Consider the following 23650-nt stretch of genomic DNA (forward strand, 5'->3'; position numbering starts at 1 on the left):
CCAAGAAGGAATGTCCATGAATCAATGTATCTTTGCAGCCAAGAAAGGAGACTGAAGGATTCCACTGCCCTAAATCTGTGATGTTGCTGGGTCTGGTAGAGGCAGGGCCTACCTTCTGTAGCACATGAGCCACTTTCCATGGAGACCAGGACCTTTCACCTCCAGCTTCCATCCATCCAGCATCTGTAATCCCCAGTGAGGGCACATGGCTGAGAGCCTGAGTGGAAAGGGCAACAGTGTACTACATCTTGAGTTTCAAAGAAAACTGGGCAAAGATGGAGAGAAATGAAGGAAGGGGGCACCTTGGGAAGTGAAGTTTTATATCAACCGTTTCTGTTAAGAAAGGTAATTCCTCTTCACCATATTCAAAACATCAGGAGGTGAGCAAAGGAGTCTGACCTCTAGCTAGCAGAGTCACAAAATATTTTAAAAATCCCCCCAAAAAACCCAGGGGCACCTGAATGGTTCAGTCAGTTAAGCATCTAGAGCTCTTGATTTCCACTTGGGTCACAATCTTGCAGTCTGTGAGTTCGAGCCCCACGTTGGGCTCTGCACTGACAGCATGGAGCTTGCTTGGGATTCTCTCTCTCCGTCTCTCTCTGGCCCTCCCCTGCTCATGTGCACTCTCTCTCCCTCAAAAATAAATAAATTTAAAAAGTAATAAATAAAAATAAAAATCCAAAAAAAAACAGATATTGGCCTAGCGATATAAATGCCAGCCATCAGGATCAATTAAGACCTTAAGATAGGTGAGGAGGAACCTACCAGCAGCCAGGTGTAAGCGAAAAAGATCAAAGAAAACCCACCCTACTTGTGAGGAAATACTAGGCCTGGAGAGACAGTTCCATACCCCAAAATGAGGAAACACGTGGAAAATAATCACACATAGGGCACTGGAGGACAATTCTACAACCTGAAAAAAGGAATGATACACTCAAAATAGAACAGAGAAGCACCTCTTTGGAATGCACTCATTAAAGGAAGCACGGGCAATTCATGAAAACACTCATTTGTGTCCCTAAGAAAACTCTACAGCCAAGGCTCAGGAAACTGGAGGGTAAGACAACAGATTTCACTGAGGAGAGCTGCCAGGAGGGCAGTCCGCGTGAAATGGGAGCCATATGAGGACAGGAAGGACTATAAGGTACCATAGATACGAAGGCAGGGGTGAAATACCCACCAGAATCAGTGAAGGGCAGACCCAACCCTGCAGAAAACTGAACTGGCAGGGGCAGAGTGTTAGTAACACCAAGCTTAAGACACTTAAACCTCTGCCAAAGAGAAGACGTTTCGACACGACTCGGGGACATAACAAGACTCAACTTGAGAGGCAGAAATTTTTCTTTCTTTTGTGTCTCTGCTCCTCTGAGCTGGAACTGAAATGAGGTCATCAAGCCTTCTCTTGCCTTGGTGGAGGCACATTTCCCACCCTTCAAGCAGAATCAGGCTGGGGCACAGGGGACGGAAAGCAAGGCACCCTCAGAGCTGGTCTCGCACAGTCTCACCTTGATCACTAGAGTAGAAAAGTATGAAGGATTTGGGGTGTGGAGGCCTCTCTCATGAACATTCAGAGATACCAGAACCTGGACAACAAACTTTCTAAACTATTTTGGAATGCAAAAGAATGATACAAAACAGGACTTCCAGATTCTGGCCCAGCATGTAAGAAGCCTGGAAGTCACCAATCTGTCCTAACGAGAAGTCAAAATCTGAGCAACCAACAACTCTTCTTGTTCCCTAAGAGAAATGAGGTCACAGGGCAAACTGCTGCCTCCAAAACTGGAGAGACAGCCAGATAGAATTACAACCTACCGGAACAAAAACCGCTATGGGAACCCCCCAGGGTAGTGACTCCGGGACTGTAACTGATGAGTTGCTAGAGGTTCAGTGTGGACAAGTCTGAGAGAGGACAACTCCAGGGAATCCGGTCATCAGGGCCCCCGTACTTTTGTGGGTTTTACCTCCAGAAGCTCTACCAGGTCCTCACAATGAATATCAGATAAAAATCCTCTCATGCTTCCAGCAGGGGGAGTGGGAAAGGAACTATTTTGAAATAAACCAGAGCATGCTGTTCTTCCTAACAAAGCTTGCCCTCCAGAAAAACTAGTTAACCAAATCCCAATCCCTAATGCTGGGGTATTATCGGAGCCTAACTGACCAGGAGGAAGACAAATACCCAACCCCAGCCTGCTCTAGCTATCCCGTTCCACCTAACAGACAAGGGGACTGAGAAGTATATGTGCAGTCACAACCCAGAGCACAGGCTGACTAAAAGACTGACACCTAATCACAGGACAATAGAACACTTGTCTTCCCCCCCCCCCAGCTCACCACCACTAAAAGCCTGTTGGCAGCAGTTCCTTTGACCCAATACATCATGTCCAACTATTAGGAAAACAATTACAAGGCATACTTCAAGGCAAAAAAACAAAACAAAACAAAACCATAATTTGAAGAGACAGAGCAAGCATCAGAACCAGACTCAGAAATGGCAAGGCTGTTGTGACTATAAGACCAAGAACTGAAAACAACTATAATTAACATGTTAAGGGCTTTAATGGATAAAGTGGAAAGCATGTAAGAATAGATGGCAATATAAGTGGAAAAACTAACAAAGAAGCAAAAAAAGACACCAGAGATCAAAAACACTGTGACACAAATAAGGAATGCCTTTTTTTAAAGTTATTTATAGCAGGCTCCACAGTGTCAGCACCGAGCTCAACATGGGGTTCAAACCCATGAACTGTGAGATCATGACCTAAACTGAAGTTGGATGCTTAACGTACTGAACCACCCATATGCCCCAGAAATGCCTGTTTTTTTTTTTTTTTGAGAGAGAGAGAGAGAGAGAAGGAGAGAGAGACAGAGAGCACAAGGCTAGGAGACAGAGGGACAGAGAGAGAGAATCCCAAGCAGGCTCCATGCTCAGCACAGAGCTTGACATGGGGCTCAATCTCATGACCCTGGGATCAGACCTGAGCCGAAATCTAGAGTGAGACTTTCAACTGACTGAGTCACCCAGGCACCCAGGAAGGCCTTTGATAAGCTGATGAACAGACTGGACATGGCTAAGGAGAGAATCTCTAAGCTTGAGGATATTTCAACAGAAACCTCCAAAACTGAAAAGCAAAAAAAGAAAAAAAAAAGGAAAAAGAAGAAAGGAAAAAAGATAGTACAGAATATCCAAGGATAGTGGGACAACTATAAAAGGTGTAACATATGTGTGATGGAAAGAGGGGAAAAAAGGAGAGAGGAAACAATAATGTCTGAAACAATAATGACTGAGATTTCCCAAATTAATGTCAGACACCAAACCACGGGTCCAGGCATCTCAGGGAACACCAAGCAGGGTAAATTCCAAAAGAATGAGACAAAGAGAACATTAAAATTATGAGAGAGAGAAAATAATAGATATAGAGGTCAGAGAACAGAAACCAATCTCATAAAAAAGTGGCCTTCTTGAAACAAAGCTTAGAACAAATGGAATAGTAGAAATAATTGAAAAAAAATAATACAAATCAAGCCTCCTTAAGCTGATCACAACACCTACCCAGCAAATTTAAAAAAAATCAACATTTATAAATTCCATGATGAAATTCTCTATATTGTGGATAAATGAAGAAAAAAATTGTACAAGAATTCAGGGAGGAAAGTGTTGCCTACAAAGGAAAAATTAGGCTGACTTTAGGCATCTCTTCCTCAATACTAGATGCCAGAAAGCATAGAGTGATGCCCACAGGATGCTGAGGGAAAAGATTTAAACCTGTGGATTCTATACCCAGCCATAGTATCATCCATATCCAAAGGCCAAGGAAAGCTATTCTTAATGTTTGTTTTTTCTTGTTTTCTTTAAGAGCTAAGAAGTAGATCATGTGCATTAAGGACCACCCCTCCACACCTACAAAGCTCCGCCCTTGTCTCTGCTGCCTCTCCCACTTTTCCCACATCACTTTCCTGGCTCACTATACTCCAGCCACATCTGTCTTCCTTCTACCCGCTCACCAAGCTCTGTCACTACACAGAGGCTATGCACATGCCATGTCCTCCATCTGCCCATGGTTAACTTCTTCTCATTCTTGAAGTCTCAACTAGACGTCCCTCCTCTGAGGGGTTGGGTTTGCTTACTTGTGTGTTATTCACACACACTCATATATGAGGGCACATGGACATGCACACACATACACAACTAGAAGTTCCATGAGGGCAGGAAGCTACCTAGATTATATCCCAGCATCTAGCATAGGACCCAGCACACCATTGGTGGCTGTCATACCTCACATTCAAATCCACCCAACATATGAACAAAAACAGAGGGAAAAGTAAACTAAAGGGACTTGTAATTAGCACTGAAACCAGGTCAGCAAAGGACCACACTGCAATTGTTGTTACAAATACAAGTGAAAAGCAGATTTCGAAAAAAGAGTGTTATATCACTCTGCATCATTATCAGAGAAATAGGAGTCCAAGTATTAAAAATGGAATTAACAGTAGCATGCATATATTTTTAAATCATTAGTAAAGAAAAAAGAAACAAAACCTAACCCGTATAGGAAAAGATGAAGAAAAAGGTATAAAAAATTGGAAGCATTCAACAAAAAAAGAGAAATGAGATCAAGTGTGTTTATAAATGTTATTCAGTTAAGATGCTCCAGTTGTCCAGAAGACAGAATCTAACCATATTGCTCTTGTCAGATATGCACCTAACAGAAAGACATGGGAGGTTAAAATGAAAAGGCTGGAAAGAGACACATCAAGAGGACACAAACAAAACAAAGCTGAGATAGCAATATTAAAATATGAATCCAAAGCAAAAAGCATTCACTAGGGGAAAATAGTCATTTTATCTTGACAAAAGATAAAATCCACAATCTCACAATGAAAATATAACTGTCACGAATCGTTTTGTGATGAATAACAGAGAATCAAACTTTATAAAAATAAAAACTATCCGAAACACAAGTCAAAATGGAAAGAATTCTATGGAAGGGAAAGACTTCGACCTACTTTATCCAACTTTTGACAGAGCAAGAGAGCCAAGAGAAATAAACAAGACAGTCCTTGAATAACATTATCTATAAAGCTGCTTTACCCTACACACAGGGAACGTCCCTGGTTTTTTTTTTTTTTTTTCAGGGACATTTACCAAAACATTTACCAAAGAAAAATTTTTTAAATATGAAGCAGAAATTTCACAGGCCACTTCCTCTATCATTCAGTAAAACTAGAAATTGATGCCAAAAAGTTAAGCAAGTAAGTCAAAGCACTGGAAACCTTTTAATGCTGTACTAAACTATTCTTGGATTATACTTGGATTATTCTGAAGTTTCAGAACTGTTAGAGACAAAATTGTAACTTCAGAATTTTTAGAAAATCATTTCAAAGAAAGCACTGCATTTCAAAATTCAGAAGATAGGGCCAAAGTGAGGCTCAGAGGCAAACTCATAGCGTTAAAGGCATCCATTTTTTGTTTTAACTATGGAGACAAAGTTTTCAACTCAAATACTTGAAAATGCTAACAAACCTCAAAAACCTAAGCCAAAGGAAAACAGACCATATTTGAAAACTTAAACAGTATTGATAAATATAGGAGAATGGATTCTTAACCATGGGCAGGGAGGAGGGGAGGAAGGGAGGGACCATGAAACAGCCTAGCAAGACCTGGGCTGAAAAAAGGGGGAACAAATTATCAGGGCTTCCAGCGTGACATCTTAGCACAGATCCCCTGTAAAGATTTCAAGCCAGGCTGCATTTTCTGGAGGGTCTGAAAAGCAGTTTCCACCAGGACCCCTATCATAATCAGCAGACTCCAGCAAGAAAACTAAGAGAAGGGGAGGAAACACAAATACACAGGATTAGGAGTACAAAAAGAAAATTAATCAAAGGAAGGCTTTTCCTTTTAATCATAAGGAAATACTGTGCTAAGTTATGCAAGTAAGTTCAAAACTCTTGATAAATAATTTTCCAAGAAAATGCAACTCACAGAAAATTAACTTGGTAAGTAGAAAACTGAGGTGAGGGGAGCCTGGGTGGTTTAGTCAGTTAAGCATCCGACTTCAGCTCAGATCATGATCTCATGGTTCCTGAGTTCAAGCCCCACATCAGACTTTCTGCTGTCAGCTCACAGCCCGCTTTGGATCCTCTGTCCCCCCCTCTCTCTCTGCCCCTCCCCACTCACTTGTGCGCACTCTCTCTCTCTCTCTCTCTCAAAAATAAGTACACGTTTTTTAAAAAGAGGGGTGCATCAGTGGCATAGTGAGTTAAGCATCAGACTCTTGGTCTCGGCTCAGATCATGATCTCACGGTTCATGAATTCAAGCCCCAAATTGGGCTCTGGGTTGACAGCAAGAAGCCTGCTTAGGATTCTGTCTCTCCTTGTCTCTGTCCCTCCCCCGTTTGTGTGCTCTCTTGTGTGCTCTCTCTCTCTTTATCAAATAAATAAAACTTAAAATTTTTTTAAATAAATAAAGAAAAAGAAAAAGAAAAGAAAACTGAGGTGACCCATTACTAAGGACAGACTAATTCTGCCCAGAATGCTACTCGCCCCCAGACTGCTCCCTCCCTCTGGTCATCCAGGTCTCACTTCAAATAGAAGTTTCCATGACACCCCATCAGAAACTCCACCCTTGGGGCATCTGGGTGGCTCATTCAGTTGAGAGTCCAACTCCTGATCTCAGCTCAGGTCTTGATCTCACGGTCATGGGCATTGGAAGTAGAGCCTACTTAAATAAAAGAAAAAAACACCACCTTCAAATGCCACCGCACGATTCTATTTCATAGCACTTATGTCTATACGGAATTACTGGATTATCTATTATTATTTTATTAACAGATCTATTTTCTCTCTCTCCACTGGGATGTGAGCTCCTTGTGAGCAAGGACCTTATTCACCACATTCGCCAAGTATTCCTGGTGCCTAGCAGAGGAAGACCTCAGTAAATGGGTTGAATGAATAATAAACGAACGAAGACCAAAGAAGACAAGAAACCTTCCAGAAAATCCTTCCAAATAATCTCATCTTACAAAGGAGGATAAATCTTTGAAGACGGGGAGAACTATCCCAGAAAATACTTCAAGGTCCAGAACAACATGGCCGGGGAGGGTTCACGTATGGAAAGATGACCATGGGTCTCAAAATTCTACTCCACCACCTTTAGAGGGAAAATGAAAAGCAAGTTTGAAAAGTCACAGAGGGGGGCGCCTGGGTGGCGCAGTCGGTTAAGCGTCCGACTTCAGCCAGGTCACGATCTCGCGGTCCGTGAGTTCGAGCCCCGCGTCAGGCTCTGGGCTGATGGCTCAGAGCCTGGAGCCTGTTTCCGATTCTGTGTCTCCCTCTCTCTCTGTCCCTCCCCCGTTCATGCTCTGTCTCTCTCTGTCCCAAAAATAAATAAAAACGTTGAAAAAAAATTAAAAAAAAAAAAAAGAAAAGTCACAGAGGTGTGTCTGGCTTGCACAAGCAAGAACACAAGTGGAAAAAGCAAGTCAGCCTTCGCTCCCATCAGCCTTCGCACCCATCAGCCTTCGCACCCATCAGCCTTTGCACCCATCAGCCTTCGCTCCCATCAGCCTTCAAACCCATCAGCCTTTGCTCCCATCAGCCTTAGCTCCCATCAGCCTTCACTCCCACAGGGAATCCAGTTGTTTTCTGAGTCCCAGGGTAATTCTGGCCTCAATCTGGGGGGCCACATGAGCCGGGATCACCAATAAACCCATTCTTATGGTCTATCCCGCTTCGGATGTCAGCTCTGTGAAGACAAGGCCTTTGTTTTGCGAAGACAGTGGCCTTAGTAGGGGCTCAGTAATCCTCAGTACAATGCACAAATGTATACACAACCTCTTGTCGGTCTTTCTGCCCTAGAATGTGATCTCCAGGAGATTAAAAACTGCCTCTATCTTGTTACCTGCTATCACCCCTGCAATGATAGACAAAACGTAGCATGTACTAGGTGCTCACAAAAGTCAGTGAAAGCATGAGGCTTCCTTCAGACTAATGCCAACTGTTCACTTCCAGGAAATTGCCAGTTCATTGCCAGGAAATTGCCTGTTCATTGCCAGGAAATGTGGCTTCTGGGGGGGGCCGGGGAAGGGCTATTTTTAAATAACCGTCCTTCTGACAAATGGAGCAGAGGTCATGACACGGAAGGTCCAGGTCTGCGGATCTTTCAGGGATAATCGAGGACCAGCACCTGGAAGCCAGGGCCAAGGGGAAAAGCCTGGGTCCCGGCGCCAGCTCTGCAAGTGGTGGGCCGTGGTGTCAAGGAGGTCCTTTCCCTGCAGAGACTGAGCGTCCTTGTCCATAAAACAGAGTCGAGGTAGCTCGTGATTCTCAGAGCCGGGGCCGCATGTCACCGGGGCATTTGATGTCAGTGAGTGTCAGTAGGGACAAGTGTTATGAAAAACAAATTAAGCTGAGTGGTAGAAGAGGGGGTTCTGGGAGTGGGGGTCACAGTGGGGGTGATCACACAAAAGGGGGCATTTTATTAAAGCGAGGGAGTGGGAATCTGGGGAAGAGTGCTCAGACTGAAGAAACTGTAAGTGCAAAGGCCCTGAGGCAGAGAGGCATGCCTGGGGAGTGTTTGTGCCAAAGCCCGAAAGAGGAAGCGAGCGGGAATGTAGCAGGACAATAGGAACAACTCATGTCAGGTTCTGCAACTGCTAGGAGCCCTTTGGCTTTACCCAAGTGAGATGAGGCCATTGGAAGGACGTCATCCAAGGTACACAGGCCCCCTCAGCAGACTATGGGGGACAAGGAGAGGCCGGAAGACCAGTGAGGGGGGTTCTGGAGTCATCCAGGCGAGGGATGGTGTTGGCTCAGTCATGGTGGCAGAGAGAGGGCAAGAAATGGCTGGACTCTGGATGTGTTTTTAAAAGAAGCCAATAGGATTTGCCGATCGATTGAACGTGTGTGTGTGTGTGTGTGTGTGTGTGTGTGTGCGGTCATTTGTTGAGATGGGGCTGAGAAGGGCAGGGTGAGGGTGCAGTAGCCATTCCTGCGGCCACCAATCTTCCTGGCTCCCCGCTTCCTAGGCCCATGATAAGACTGCGATCCTCCAGCCCCCCGAGGATGTTAGATGCGACCATGGGATTTGCTTTGACCAAATGGCAGGTGCCATTTCGAGGCAGAAACCCATCCCCTCTCTGGCCTCAGCAGCCATGGCAGCCTGGAGGTGGAGCCTCTTTTATCTGGGTCCCCGATGAGGACAGCGTGAAACACACAGCCCGCCCCGCCCCCCCCCCCAGGTTGTTTGAACCTTCCCAGATTTGCAGGTGGTTATGGCAGCATGACCCAGCCCACCCCCTGCTGGTGAGGGCAGGAAAGCAAGTGGTTGATTTGGGGTTTGTTCGTTCCCTTCAAACCTCCAAGTGGAGGCATCTGCCGAGGGGTGACGGCGAGACTTGTGTCCACCCCTCCCAACTGTGCTCTGGGGAGGGTCTCTCTACCTCTGTGCTTCTTCCAGAACCACCCAGAAGAGCTCTCACGAGGCAAGGAGGGGGGTGCCGGGGGCGGGGACAAGTCTGGCAGCTGGGGGGGGGGGGGGGCAGGGGACAGACAGGAGCAGGGAGTTAAGCCTCTCCCTCCCCTTTTCCAGAACTGGACCCCCCGGCAGAGAGCGCAGGGTGGAGAGAGGCCCCGGGGAGAAGGAAGGACAAATGGACACGGACAGAGGGGAGTGCAGGATCCACAAGTGTGTCCCACAGGCGACAGGGCACAGATCCAGCTGGCTTGCTGAGAAGCCGCCTCCCACATCCTGAGTTTCCTAGACTGTGAACGACTGATAAAAATAACGGGACAGTTTGGAGAGGCCCGGGGAGCCGGGATGAGCTGAAGCCCCCCAACACCAAGCTGCCCACTGCCACCAATAGGACACGGGCGGGGGAAGGAGGGAGAGTGGGTGAGGGTCTGGCCGGCTGCCTTGCCTTCCCCACGCGCCCAGGGCCAAGGGCGGAAGGCCTGGAAGGGCCGCCCCAGGCAGAGCCGCACATTCCAGGGCTCTGGGAAAAGAGCAGAGAAAAGGCCATATGGGCCCCTTCCTGCCTCCCCGGGCTGTCTCAGGCTCCCCTCAGCCTCTCCCCTGCAGCTCCTCAGGCCCGCTCCCCCCTTGTCACGTGGGTTTGTGCACGCGTGTCTGTGTCTGCGTGTGCATCTGTGCATGTCCCCGGGTCCGTGTCTCTCTCCCTCTGTGTCCCTTTGTCTCGCTCTGCCTCTCTCCACCCCACTCTACCTTCCTGTCGCCATCCCGGTCCAGTGTCACCGTGGACCCACTCCCTGGAAGGCTGGGACACAGGACAAGGCCCCCACAGCCACGGGCCGTCCCCCCCAGCTCTGCTCCCTGAGGCTGGAGCACAGACGCGGCCCTCGGGACCCCACCAGCAGGGAAGGGGGCAGGCCCTACATCCTATAACCAACTTATCCAAACAGTCTGGGCAGCTTGGGGCCAGGCCACCTTCCACACGTCGCCAGCATCGCCATCCAATTCTACAGTTCAGCTCCCCTGTTTTTGGAGCCGAGGGACTGTTTGGGGTCAGAGATACCGAGTCAATATCAACCAGGAATCCCTGGAAAGAACCAATCCCAGAGCTTGGTACCATCATTAGCCCCACTTTTCAGAAGCAGAAACTGAGGACCATGCTTCCTCTGAAAACTCGGAAGAGGAAAAACCCCTGCTTGCCGCGTTCTAAACCACTGTCTCCACCAGCGTCCCCACCCAAACCACAGGACAGGCCTGGGGAGCCATGGGCGCTCCCCAAGGGCGGAGAGGGCGGTCTGGCCGCCCCCGCTCCCCCTGACTCACACACAGCCTGGCCCTCCCGGCAGCCCTCAGTGATCCGTTTTGGTTTGAGCGCTTCCAAGGCAGCGCACACATTCCCGGGGCGGTGAGACACTGGGTGCCAGCTCTCCAATCCAAAGGGATTTTGTCGCGTCCTCAGGACGGCTGCGATCTGCTCCTGGGACACCGCAGTGGGAACCTGAGCACTGTCTCTGATCTGCTCCGAGGTGCTCACTTTAGGATGAGACATACACATTGCAGAGACGCACAGTAAAAACGAAAAGGTCATCTCAGCGATGAAGAGAAGAAGCCTCGGGACGAGACAGCAGCCAGGGCCGGGGCTTGATGAAGGCCTGCGGGTAGAGCAGAGACCTAGAGATACAGAGGAAGAGACTTCCAGGTGAGGGAATGGCAAGAGCGAATGCCCTGAGGTGGGAAATCAGCTTGGAGCAGCCAGAAATGCAGGGGGCCAGCCGGCCAGAGCAGGGTGAGGGGAAGGTGGTCCCGGAAGATAAGAGAGCTGGGGGCCGGCCCCGCCCCACACTCTGCAGAAGCCAGCGCCAGGCCTGCCTCAGTCCCAGATGCTAAATGACAGGGCTGACTCGGAACACGGGTGCCCACGCCCGCCGTGCTTCCAAAACCCCTGGGGAGCTGGTTAGAAGTACAGATTCCCGGACCCACAAAGCAAAAGTCCAAGGGCGAGACCCTGGGCGCCTGCATTTTAACAGGTTCCCTAGAAGAAACTGGGGCATAGCAAAGTTGGGGGACACCAGGAGAATCAGAGGGACGGGTCTTGGGGGACGGACCAAGGGGTGTGTTTAGGGGATGCCTCTCTCTGGGATGCAGGCATATGGTTTCTGGAGCCCCAGAGCCCCAAACATTTAAGAACCTCTGAACTCAGGGCACGTGGGTGGCTCAGTCCATTGAGCACCTGACTCGATTTCAGCTCAGGTCACGATCTCACAGTTTGTGAGTTCGAGCCCCGCATCGGGCTCTGTGCTGTCAGCCCGGAGCCTGTTTGGGATCTTCTGTCTCGCTCTCTCTGCCCCTCCCCCTGCTCAAAAATAAATAAACGTTAAAAGAAAGGAAGGAGAAGGACCTCTGAAGTCAAGCACAGCTACAGCATCTTGGCTAAAAGAATGAGGCCAGGCATGAAGGGCACGCCCACAGACTCTCTGGGTTCCCAGATGTACCCCTGCTGCGTAAGCGTGTGAAGAGGGACATCTCTGTTCTCACCTGACCGGCATCCATCGCCCCCCTTTCCCTAGGGCCAGCCCCCCGAGTCTGAGGAACGTCTGTGCAACAGTGATTGCTTTCATGGCCCCAACGCGTCACCCTTCCGCATGTCCGTGCCCTTGGCCGTCACGGCTCAGCAGCGCCCCCCACACACTGACTCCGGGCTCAGCCTGGTGACCGGCTTTGGCCAACGGGACGTAAGCAAGCACACACGATGTGTGCAGAGGCTTGAAAGGCACTCCCGCGGCGTGGCTGGCTCCAGCTTTCACGTCTCGGACGCGACTGCGAGAACGCGCCCCAGCGAGCCCGGTGAAGGATGAGAGGCCCAGTGGCCCCCATCGTCCGAGCCCACAGCCAAACCACCGCGCAGCAGTGAGCCCAGACCAGCCCAGCCGAAATCACTGAGCTACAGACTCGAGCTGAGCCAAGTGCCTGCAGCTGTATGTGGCTGAGGTGTGGCCGTTGTTGTTACGCAGCATTACGTAGCAAGAGCTAACAGCTACACACCTCTCTCACTCTCAGAGCACGTGGTTTAAGCAAAGCTGTCCTCCTCTCCCGCCCCAGGGGTGTGACCACGTGACTAAGGGTGAGAGTGGAGGGACCAAGGCCTGGCCAACCCACACAGTCCAACCCCTTGGGCCACTCTGATTGGTTCAGGGGTGGGGACATAACCCAGTTGGTCCTCTGAGAACCAGTTCTGGGAGTTCTGTTCGGGAGGGACTTTTCCACGGGAGTTCCTGGAAGGACAAGAGGTTAAGTAAACTCAAAGCTTTCAGGAGAGTCAGCCTGAGAATGAAGCTAACCCAGAGGAGGGCGGAGCCGAGTGCTGGAAAGACACAAATTCTCAACAACCCTGCTTGACCCAGCCATGCTACGGACCTGAGCTCTTCTTACGAGACTTTCTATTTATTTATTTATTTATTTATTTATTTATTTATTTATTTTAACGTTTATTTATTTTTGAGACAGAGAGAGACAGAGCATGAACGAGGGAGGGTCAGAGAGAGAGGGAGACACAGAATCTGAAACAGGTTCCAGGCTCTGAGCCATCAGCACAGAGCCCGACGCGGGGCTGGAACTCACGGACCATGAGATCATGACCTGAGCCGAAGTCGGACGCTCAACCGACTGAGCCACCCAGGCACCCCACGAGACTTTCTATTAAGAGGGATCACAGGGGCGCCTGGCTGGTTCAGTTGGTAGAGCATGTGACTCTTGATCTCAGGGTTGTGAGTTTGAGCCCCATGTCTGGTGTAGAGATTAAAAAAAAAAAAAATTCAGTATCTAAGAAAAAGGGAGACCATAGTTCCCTTGTTTTGCTTAAGACCATTTCAAACGAGTTTCTCTTGCTTGCAGTGACTCGAGGATTCCTGGCCAACAGAGTTCACTCCCCTTGGAATGTCTGCCCAAGCCCCATCCGTTCCCCTGGCCCCAAGTTCTGGTTCCCCTGCCCCACAGGACTGGCTGTGTTTCCTACACTCCTCTCCCAGCACACAGCAGACTGGACCAGCCTCGGCCACCTGCACCACGCCATCCGGTCAGATCCTCAGGACCGAGAACGAACAGGCATGGAATCGAATCATGTCACTGGCAGAGCTCTGATCTAGAAATCGCCGAGTGGCGAGAGGAGAGTTTACTCGCCCCCTTAGAAGGGGTTCCTTTGGGGCCCGCAGAGCAGGCCTCTTCTTTTTACTTGAATCGGTTCCCAAATTTTAACAATCCAGAGATCTCCTATAAAAACCGGGAGTTTTGACAAAATGGACAACGGGGCCCCATGCGGGCCCCCACCCTGCAACGAGAATGGTCGTCTGGGGCTCAGCAGCTGCCCCTGTAGCCGAGGGAGATGCCCCAGCTCCCCACAGCCCCCCGCCACTTCCTCTATGGCACTCTTGGGTTTCTGGGTTGGCCCCTGCGGGATTTTTGCCGGTGGGAGGACCCATCAACTCCAGCCTCCAGGAGCCTGGTGGCCCTGGCCCTGACCTGCCAGGCCTGGTGGTTGCATCTCCGCCTGGACACTGCAGGGGGCAGCAGCCCCTACGAAACCCGCCTTTTTCACACCGGGCTTGAGTCAGTTTCGGTCACCTGATACCAGAAGAGCTTAACCGCCAGGGTCCTGCGGGCAACACAGAGGCCCGAGGTCGTAGCATCCCCGAAAGATGGTTCTGAACCTGGTGCCCTGGAATTCAAACAGGGGCCATGACCACACTGAGCCTCTCCGGCTCCTCACGGGGCCCCACGGAGCACTGTTTCCCAGGAGCAGAACAGAAGAGGGGGTGGCGAAGAAAGAGTGTCTGACAAGTCCGTGGGAATGACAGGTACAGAGCACTGGGCCCCTCGCTGCACACAGGAGCTCAGAGAAGTTCCTAGAATCCCAAATGCATTCAGCACATAGTCGTTGATCCCTTACTAAGGACAGGTTCGTCTCGGTCCCAGAATGTGGCGTTCTGTGAAACGGACCGAGTCCTGCCTCCGTGGAGCTGGCATGTGACAGGGGAGAGAGATAATAAAGAAGATAAGTGAGTGTGCTATGTAGTGCATAAAACAGCAACGACAGCAATGAGGGGGAATCAGGTGGGAGGAAAGAGCAGGGGGCGGGGAGGTCGCAGATTGAGAGGGCATGGTCAGGGAAGGCCTCGTGGGAAAGAGGCCATTTGGGCCCAGACCCACCTGAGAAGGGAGGGAGCCCCGCGGACATCTGGGAGAAAGAGTCCGCAGGTGGCAGGAACAGCAAGTACAAAGGCCCTGGGGCAGGAGGGTGTCGGCCTGTTCAAGGGCCAGCAAAGAGGCTGTTGCCGTGAGGCAGAGGAGAAAGAGGGTGGAGTCAGAGAGGCGATGTGGGTACATCACGGCCAGCCTCAGGCCCTGGAAGTCGTTGGCCCTGAATCTGAGTGAGACCCACTGCACAGGAGGGCCCTGCCCAGAGTGGGGAGGTGATCTGACCTGCGGCTTCACTCCTGGGTGGAAAGCAGGGGGCCGAGGGAGGAGAAGCAGAGAGCCCGGGGAGGGGCTACTGGCCTAGTCCAGGGGAGGGGAGCCAGGGCACGGGCCACAGGTCCTGGTCAGCAAGGGCTGGATTCTGAATGAAGAGCCAGCAGGACCCGCTAGCAGACGAGACGGGGATGTGAGAACCGAGGCTCTGAGGAGGAACCCCAGGCCTGGGGCCTGAGCCCTGGAAGGTGGCGAGTCGTGTCCCCGGGGAGGAGGTGGATGGGGTGGGGGGTGGCCCGCGGCCCCCCCTGCCGGAAGGGGCAGCTCCCACTGCCGTAGGACCCTCGGGCCCGGTGTTCACAGACATGCCAGGCTTTTGAGGAAAGCCATAAATCCAGATGTTTCTGTGAAGCGTCTCAATTTTCAAACGTTGGCAACTCATTCAGAGACTGTAAACACTGCAGGGCCAAACAAAACAGATGGACAGTTCAGATGGGACCCGCGGGCCATGGGTCGGCAGCCTCTGCCACGGGGTCGATCACAGCCAGCGTGGTTATGGAGTGCTTGCTGGGCCCGTGTTATCGGCTTCAACTCCAGCAGGGCTAGAGTGAGGCAGCTATTATAATCCCTGTGTCCCAGCCAAGGAAACTGAGGCCCAACGAAGGCGAACCCCTAACCAAGGCCACGTAGCAGGCGAGTCATGGTGCGGGGGCTGGAGCCCAGACTGACTGTCCCCGAAGCCTGTCATCAAGAGGTGTTCTGTTGCCCTTGATGGACGTTACCAGCCAGACCAAACAAGAAGAAAACAAAAACACACAAAAAACCCATCATCTCACGCATGAGGGAAGAAAAGACCAGAGAGTGAGGGAGTGTGACTTATCCAAGGTCACTCAGCACTGGAGTGACCTCAGGGTCTGGACTCAAACCTGGGGCTTATGACTCCCCGGGCAATGTTTTCTGGGCGAGAGCCAGGTTCTAGAACCTTCTGGCTGGGTGCACATCCCAGCTCTGCCACCTGGTAGCTGCGTGACCTTGAGCAAGTCACCTCATCTCTCTGTGCCCCAGAAAATAGGTGTAACCCTGGCACTAGGCTGTCATCAAGCTGTTATGGAAATGCAAGGAAATGGCACTGGTCTATGGGACCTTTCAAAGTCCGTATCTTCGCCCACCAGACGGTCCTAACACAAAGCCCATCCACCTGTTACTCCAACGCACTCCCAGCACTAGGAGCCCGCTCTTGGGGGGCATCATATCTGCGCTCATACTCGTGAAGGAGGCAGCGACATAATTCAAGGGAGCAGGCAGAAGGGCTGGGGTTTCTGTAGAAAAGGGGAAGCAAGAAAGGCATAGAAGGTCAGCTAAGGGCTTTCTCCTCCTGAGTAGGAATGGCCTCACCCCACACGCACTGGGGTGTGTAAGGGGGCGGGGGGCGCTGCGTGTCGTGGGCACCTCAGTGAAAGGGAAGGGGTCCCCGGTTGGTCCCCTGACTCACTGCAGGGTAAGAAGACACTTAGAGCCGAAGAAAGAGCAGCAGCCGTAACAACCGCCACCATTCACCCCACAAATGTTTGCTGAGCACCTGCCAGTGTTCTGAGCACTAAGGGATCCGCGGTGAACGATGCAGAGAAACTCAACCGCCAACTTCTCGGAGCTGGTGGGCACCACTGAGGAGGAGTCGGTGGGCTAGAGGAAAACTCAAGCAGGAAACAGGTGGGGGAGATCAATTTTGCACTGGGGGCTCAGAGCGAGCTCAGCACTGACTTGAAGAAGTTTCCAGAACTAGTCTTGCGGCCATCTAGGGGACAAGCATTTCAGGCAGAGGGAAGGACCAGCGCAAAAGGTCTGAGTGTGCCTGGTTTTGAGGGCGAGTGTGACCACGATTGGGGGTGGGGAGCAGGGGAAGAACCCAGAGAAGTACCACGGCCAGGGAGGGGCCACGGGAGGACGTGGCTTTGACTCTGAGAGTGGGGCCGCCGGAGGGGGCCGCACGAAGGTGGGTGAGGATCTGGCGGTTACTCTGGGGCTGGGGGGAGAGCAGACTGAGGGCCGAGGGGGGTCAACGGGGGAAGCAGGGCGACGGCTGCAGAAGTCCACGGGAGAGACGCGGGGGCTCAGATGGGGTGACGGCACTCGGAGGTGGCAAGGGGCACTCACACAGCACCTCCCCCGTGATATTTCACCGAACACCCCCGCCTCCAACGAGCGCTACCTGCCCGGATCCCCAGTCTGCAGGGGAGCAAACTGAGGCTCTTGCCCAAACCACACTGCCAACAGGAAACTCGAGAAACTTCCATCTTTCACAAAAGAGAATGGGCATTTTGTCCACCCATCCCAGGGGACAGAGTGGGTCTAGAGGCAAACAACAGCATCCGCCTCCTGTCCCTCCCTCTCTCTGGCTGCCTCAGGCCCACCTCCCTCCAGGCATCCTGGCCAGTCGCCCCATTGGTCTTCTGAGTCACCTACTTCCTCAGGTTCAAGCACGGGCCTGACGAAGTCCAGCCTCACCTGTGCTCTCCCTGCTGGCACAACCACACCCCCGCCAGCCCATCTCCCTTCCCCTAGTCACTATTGCTTTTCCAGGCCTTTACTCCGCTGCCCCCACCCCCCAGAATGCCTCCAACGGCAACCACCCAGCCCTTCTGAGCATCGATTCCAGAGGAGAAAACCAATTGGCATGAAGGGCTCGGGGTAATTCTGTGTCAAGGCCACGCTCCCTTTCTGTTTGTTGAAGGAGGTCGATGCTCCTTCTTGGACGGAGAAAAGCTTTCTTTGTGCCCAGTCTGGTGAAATTGTGTCTGTTTAGGACAGGCTGCAGTCTTCTTTGTGAACGCGGTGGATTTTTTTTTTTCATGTGGGTAAAAGGGCTTATTAGATTTCCCTGTGGCTGCCCAGAGTGGGGAGAGGCTTTTCTGGGCACAGAAAGAAATGACCGAACAGGCGTTGGAGACGAAGGAGCAGTTCGCAGCTGCCTCTCATGGAGAGGTCAGGGTTTTGTGGTCGGTGTTTTCACTGGGGGAAACATAAAAATGCTGGGAAGGAAAGAAGGCCTTCCCCATAGTTTGGGGCAGGAGGGAAGGAAGACAGTCCTCAAGGCGATGCCTCGGGGGTCGGGGGAGAGGGGGGCAGGATTTTGTTGGGGGGGCTTTTGGATGCTTTCTTCCTCTTCGAGCAAAAAGCAAATAAAAAAATGGTCACCAAATGCAGAAGAAAGGTTGTCATAGCAACAAAAGTTTGAGGCCAGGTACTTCCTGACATCCTTTCAAGACCACAGAGGTGGAGAGGCGGGATGTGGGCACGGTGGGATCAGCCAGGGAAACCATCCAACGGGCTCAAACCTCCCAAATTTCTCACCGGCGGCGCTGACAGGCTGATAACTATTTTCTGAGCTCTCGGGGAGGAAAATAGTGATTTTCTGGGAGGGGAGATCTCTAGCCAACAGCGATCAAGAGAAAAGAGAAAACTGTGGGTTTGTTTTGTTGACCCAACAAACGAACCACCCATGTGTTTATAAACAGAGGACTGGGGATGAAGGTCTTAGGCTGAGTGCCCCCCCCCCTCAAATGATGCCTGTCTCGGACTCCCCAACTGTATCATTCTCTTCCCTTATCACTTCGCCCTGATCTCTTTCTGCCCCAGAGAAGGCCATCCAGACCCCCTCGCCAGCTGGGGCGCCTGGGCAAAAAAAAAAAAAAAAAAAAAAAACCTCTCCGAACCCCCAATTCCTCATCTGAAAAGTGGGCCCCCTAAAAGGTGCTGGCAAGGAGTCAACAAGATCCGGCAGGTGAGAAGCTTCCACAGTGCCCGGTGTACTTGAAGGGCTCGATAAATGCAAGCTAACACGACTTTAAATGTTGTTCAACTAATCATTTTTAAAGCTGCTCGGGCTTAAACATCCTGTGTCAAGCCCTGGATGAAAGACACAGGGAAGTAACTACAAGCGGCGGGACTGTGACCTTCAGGGAGAGGCCAGGGGAGACCTCAGGGAAGAGGCTCAGCCGGCCACCGAGGGCCAGGACACCCCGCGGAGGCGGGGGCCGGACAACTCCAGAGACACAGCGTGGTATCTTTAAGTACGTGCACAGAGAAGGCACAAGGAGGCTGTGTTTCTGCACAAAGGAGAAACTTGGTGGCAGGCCGAGGTGACAAGCGGGGTTCACCCCAAAAGGCGCAGATGTTCCCCAGGACGAGGCATTAGGAGGCCTCCGTGAAAGAGGTCAGGGTCGGACTGTCGGAAAGCAGAACAAACAGCGAGCGTCTGGCAAACGGCTAGGTCCACGCAGGTGGTCACAGAAAAGTTCAGCGGGGCACCCCTGGAGGCAGGGCAGAGCAGGCGGCACCCCCAGGAAACCTCTGGTTTACCCTTCCAGGGTCTCATCCAATGTTAACCCCACAGAGACATACTGATGGCCTACTATGCACCGGGACACCGCCCAGAAGCTGGGGATGACGGTGAACCAGGCAGCTCAGGCCCTGCCCTCACAGTGACATCCTGTGGAGACAGGGGACGGGAAGCTAGTGACCAGAGGTAGGCTCTGGACGTTTTCAGGTTGTGCCAAGCGCGACGAAGGAGATAAAGGTGGTGATGAGAGGCAGTCAGGAAGACCCTGCCTCCAAAGGGGGTGGGGAGGCCTCCCGTCCACAAGACCCTGCCTGGGAAGGGGCAGGAAATCCCCCCCTGAACTGGGAAGCAGCCAGCAGGGGAGACTGGGGAAGGGGATTCCAGGCGGAGGGAGCAGCCTCTTCGGGCTGATTTGACACCTTGTCTCTGTCCTTTAAGACAACCAGTCAGGCCAATGGCTGATTGAGGCAAACTCCGCCGTCGCCCACCCCATCTACATCTGAGCGCACACATACACCGACCGCACGGAAGGCCTGTGCATGCACACACTTTTCACCTTGGGGAAAGAGGTCAAGTCACTCCAGAGGGTCCCCACGCCCGGACTTAGAGCAACATGGTCTGGGAGGTACCCGCTGGTGTGGCCCAGCACCCCCACCCCCCCCCCACACACACACCCAGCCTCACGGCGGGTCTCAGGGGCACTCCCTCCGACCTGGCTGCCCCGGGCGGACCCGGGAAGAGGTGCGGTGCGGGGCAAAGGCAGCACTTTGATCTGCCTTCTGAAAAGTCACCCCCCCACCCACCCAGTTCTGATCGGAGCCGTCCCGCTTTCCCGCCGCCTCGCCCCCCTCCCGTCGCATCCTCTCCCAGGCGGGGGCAGGGGGGCCAGAACACCAAGGGGGCTCCCCGCCGGGAGCCCACTGGGCTCCTCCCGTCCCCCCCACCCACCCCCGACTCTCGTGCTTCCCGAGACCCGTCTGGGAGAACGACCCCGTCGGCTCCCGGCTCCGGGGATCCGCGGGGAGTGGGGGGCTCACGGCAGCAGTCGGTGCGCCCTCCCCGCGGCGGGCCGGGCCGGGAGGGGGCGGCCGGTGCCCCGCGAACGAAGGCGGGGGAGGGGGCGCGCCCGGAGACGACTTCTGGCGCGGAGGGGAACGCGCGCCCCGCCGACCGGCCACCGCGCTAGGCGCCCGGGAGACGCGCCTCCCCAGGGCGCGGCGACGTCCCCAAAGGCGCCCGGCGCGCTCGGAAAGGGCAGCGGCCGCGCTGGGAGCCCCGGGGTCGGCGGCGCGTCCCGGACGCCCCCACAACCCGCCCCCCGGGCCCGCCCCCGCGCGCTCCCCGCCCCCCGGGCGTGCAGCCGAGCCCTGCCGAGCGCGGGGCCCCTCGCCCGGCCGCGGGGAGGGAGCGCGCGGGGCTAGGGCTCGGGCCGCGGGGGGCCGCGCAAGCCCCGGGAGGGGGGCCGGGAGCCGAGCCGCCGGCGCCGCCGCTCACTCACCGAGCCCGCCGAGCTCCTCCTCGCACGAGTACCAGATGCCGGTGTGGAAATTCCTGAAGAGGAAGCGGTCGTCGCCCGTCTCCCAGCTGTAGAGCGCGCCGCCAGGGGGGCCGTTCCCCGCGGCGGCGGCGGCGGCGGCGGCGGCGGCGGGGGCGGCGGTGCCGTTGGCCGTGGCGTTGGCGCCCGAGTTGGGGCAGTTGGCGCGCCCGCCCTGGCCGCAGCCGGGCTTGGGGACCCGCTGCGTGCCCTGGCACCAGTGCGTGGTGAGGAAGGCGGTGGTAGCGAAGAGCAGCGCCAGCAGGTTCAGGGCCACGGCCAGGAGCGCTCGGCCGCGGCGGCTCGTCTTCATGCCGCCCGCGCCGCCGGGGAGCTCCGCGCGCGAAGTTGGCAGCCGGCGCCCCGCGTCAGCGGCCGCTGCCCGCCGCGCCCCGGGGCTCGGGCGCCTTGGATCGGCGGCGGAGGACGCCGCGCGGGCCCATGCCCTCCCCCGCCCCGGGGTGAGGGCGCGGCGCGGGGAGCGCGGGGGGCGCGGGGGGCGGGCGGCAGCTGCCGAGCGGCTCCGGCGCGCCCGGAGCCCGGAGCGCGAGTGCACCTCGGCGAGGAGCCGCTGGAGCCTGGCAGCGGCCACGGCGCAGGGACGCGCGCCCCTCCGTGGGGAGACACCTGCAGGCGGCCGGCGACACTGTTCCGGCGCCCGCCCTAAGCAGGGAGAGGGGGCGCCCCAAGCCGGGCGCGGGCGGGGGACCCGGAGAGAAGGGACGCCCCCAAGGAGCCCGGCACCCGATTGGAGGGGCTGGGAAGCAAGGAGAAAGCCAGGCCACGTGCTCTCTGAGAAAGAGGCTCCTCTCGAGGGACGTGGGGCAGCAAAACCGGCCAGGAGGGGGCATCCTCTTCAAGACCCGGAGAGGCCCTGCCCTGGGGAGGCAAGGGTAGAGCGTGCCGGTTCCGCAAGAGGGACAAGGACCGGCAGGAGGGAGCCCCAGGAAGGAGCCCCGAAGGGTCAGAGCTGCAAAGTTTTCTGCGCTTTCCAAAGCTTCAGGCTTCAGGGAGCTTCAGGCTCGGACCTCGAGTCCCAGGACCCATCCGAAGGGGCGTCCCACCAGGAATGCTGGGTGGGAGAGCCTTTGGGGCTTGTGCTTTCCCTGGGGGCCGCCCAGGGGGCCTTAGACTGTGTAAGCCAACAGGAAGCGCTTCTCTGGCAGGATGAAGCTAGGGTCACCTGGGCTCTCTATTATGGCACGGAAGGACAAGCACGGTGGCAAAGAAGTGTCGTGAATGACAAGTGAGGCTTCCTCCTGCGGGCCATCCCCGCTTGAGATCCTGAGCAGCATGACCCAAGGTGGTCTAGACACGAGGTTGTTGGAGTTGCTAGGTAAGGATGCCCTGCAGCGGCCGCCAACCCAGAAACTTGACGGTTGGGGTCAGGGCAGAATGGTCAAGAATGCCGACCGTGGGGCCGGGCACCCCCCCCCCCCCCCCCCCCCGCTCGACCAGCTGTGGGCTTTGAACAAGTCGTCGCACCTCTCTGGGGCTCTTGTAATGAGATGATGCAAAAAAAAAAAAAAAAAAAAAGCATTTGGCACGTAGTAGGTGCTCAGTAAATGCTAGCCACTGCGATTAACATCTGAACCAAGACCCGTGGGCCACATTGGCACAAACCTTTTCGGGATCTCCTGTGCAGTGGGATTGCCCGACTGTGAGCACGCCCGTCCCCGCCTCTGCTCTAAGATGACCTGAACTTCCTTCACACCAGCAGTGCATGGGGCCCAGATGCCCAGGGTGTACATCAATTAATTGCATGTTGATTGCAAGAATTCTGCCCAAGCTGAGAACTGTTGTGGCAGGGCTTGCAGAATTCAAGGTTAACAGATTGTGAATTGCCTTTCTCTGGTAGGTGAACCTGTGCTCCCTGTCAGCCGCTGCTACTCTGCCCCCGGGGGCCGGTGACAGTAAGTGTGGGCAATGTCCCCGGCAGGAGGAACTCCTATGAACCATGGCCAGGGGTCTCCAGGGATCTTGTTCATGAGATCCCTTTTCGAGGCATTCCCAAGTGTTTTTGACAAAGAGGATCTCCGTGCAATACGGATGGAGTTGAGGGTATTGGTTGACGGAGAAAATACATCATGGCCAAAAAGTTGCAAGGACTTCAGTGTCCCTTTTAAACAGGCATGCAATATTCATCACAGGAGTATCTGTACGCATTTGAAAATCAGTGCCTCCGAGAGAGGCTTGTGACGGCGGTTGGCGTGCGTGTGGCCGGGACTCGGTGACCTACAGGCTGGAAACTCTGTCCCGGGCATTCAGAGCTGGCAGATGCCAACTGAAATATGTCTCAGGGACCACACTGTTTTCAGAAATACCCAGAGGAAGCCCAGAGGGATTTGAAATTTCCATCTAAGACACTCGTCCACTCCTTGAGCACCCACTGGATGTTCAGAACCAGGGAGAGAAGAGAACGTGAACATTAATACCTATGGATGTAGGGCACGCAAAGTGTTAAAAGCCAAGGGGACAAAGAAAGCAGGGAGGGGGCTAGAAGTGAAGGTAGCAGGTTGTGATTTTTTAAATCGGGGTTTCAAGGAGACCCCACAGGGAAGGTGACATTGGAGCAAAGACTTGGAGGGTGGGAGCAAGCCACGGGGATATCCCAGGAAAGGAGGTTATAGGAAGAGGGAGCCACCAGTGCAAAGGCCCTGAGGTAGGGCGATAACTCAGAGAGCAGTGAGTTGGGGAGGGGGGGTGGTGAGGAGTGGGGAGTGGAGAACAGCAGAAAACAAGGTTGCAGAGGTGATGGGAAGAGGGTGAGCGATCATGGTCTGGACAGACCCTTACGAGGACGATGGCATTTACCCCGAGTAGGGCGGAAGCCTCAAGCGGCTCTGA

At 53.9% G+C, this 23650-nt stretch overlaps 1 protein-coding gene across 6 annotated transcripts in view; it reads right to left on the minus strand.

Annotated features, from left to right (window-relative positions):
* Nucleotides 1–21598, minus strand: part of GSG1L (GSG1 like) — a 205413-nt gene extending 183815 nt beyond the window's left edge. For 2 of the 6 annotated variants that reach the window (XM_053213137.1, XM_027051095.2), the window contains exon 1: nt 20768–21228. In XM_053213137.1, coding sequence (XP_053069112.1) covers nt 20768–21116 — 349 coding nt within the window. In that variant the 5' untranslated portion in view covers nt 21117–21228. Of the gene's footprint in view, nt 1–20767 lie in introns of all 6 variants that reach the window. The other 4 variants (XM_027051096.2, XM_053213135.1, XM_053213134.1 and 1 more) reach the window with 4 other exon arrangements.
* Nucleotides 21599–23650: the final 2052 nt, after the last annotated feature.

This window comes from Acinonyx jubatus, chromosome E3 (genome assembly GCF_027475565.1).
Source record: "Acinonyx jubatus isolate Ajub_Pintada_27869175 chromosome E3, VMU_Ajub_asm_v1.0, whole genome shotgun sequence".
Lineage (NCBI taxonomy): Eukaryota > Metazoa > Chordata > Mammalia > Carnivora > Felidae > Acinonyx > Acinonyx jubatus.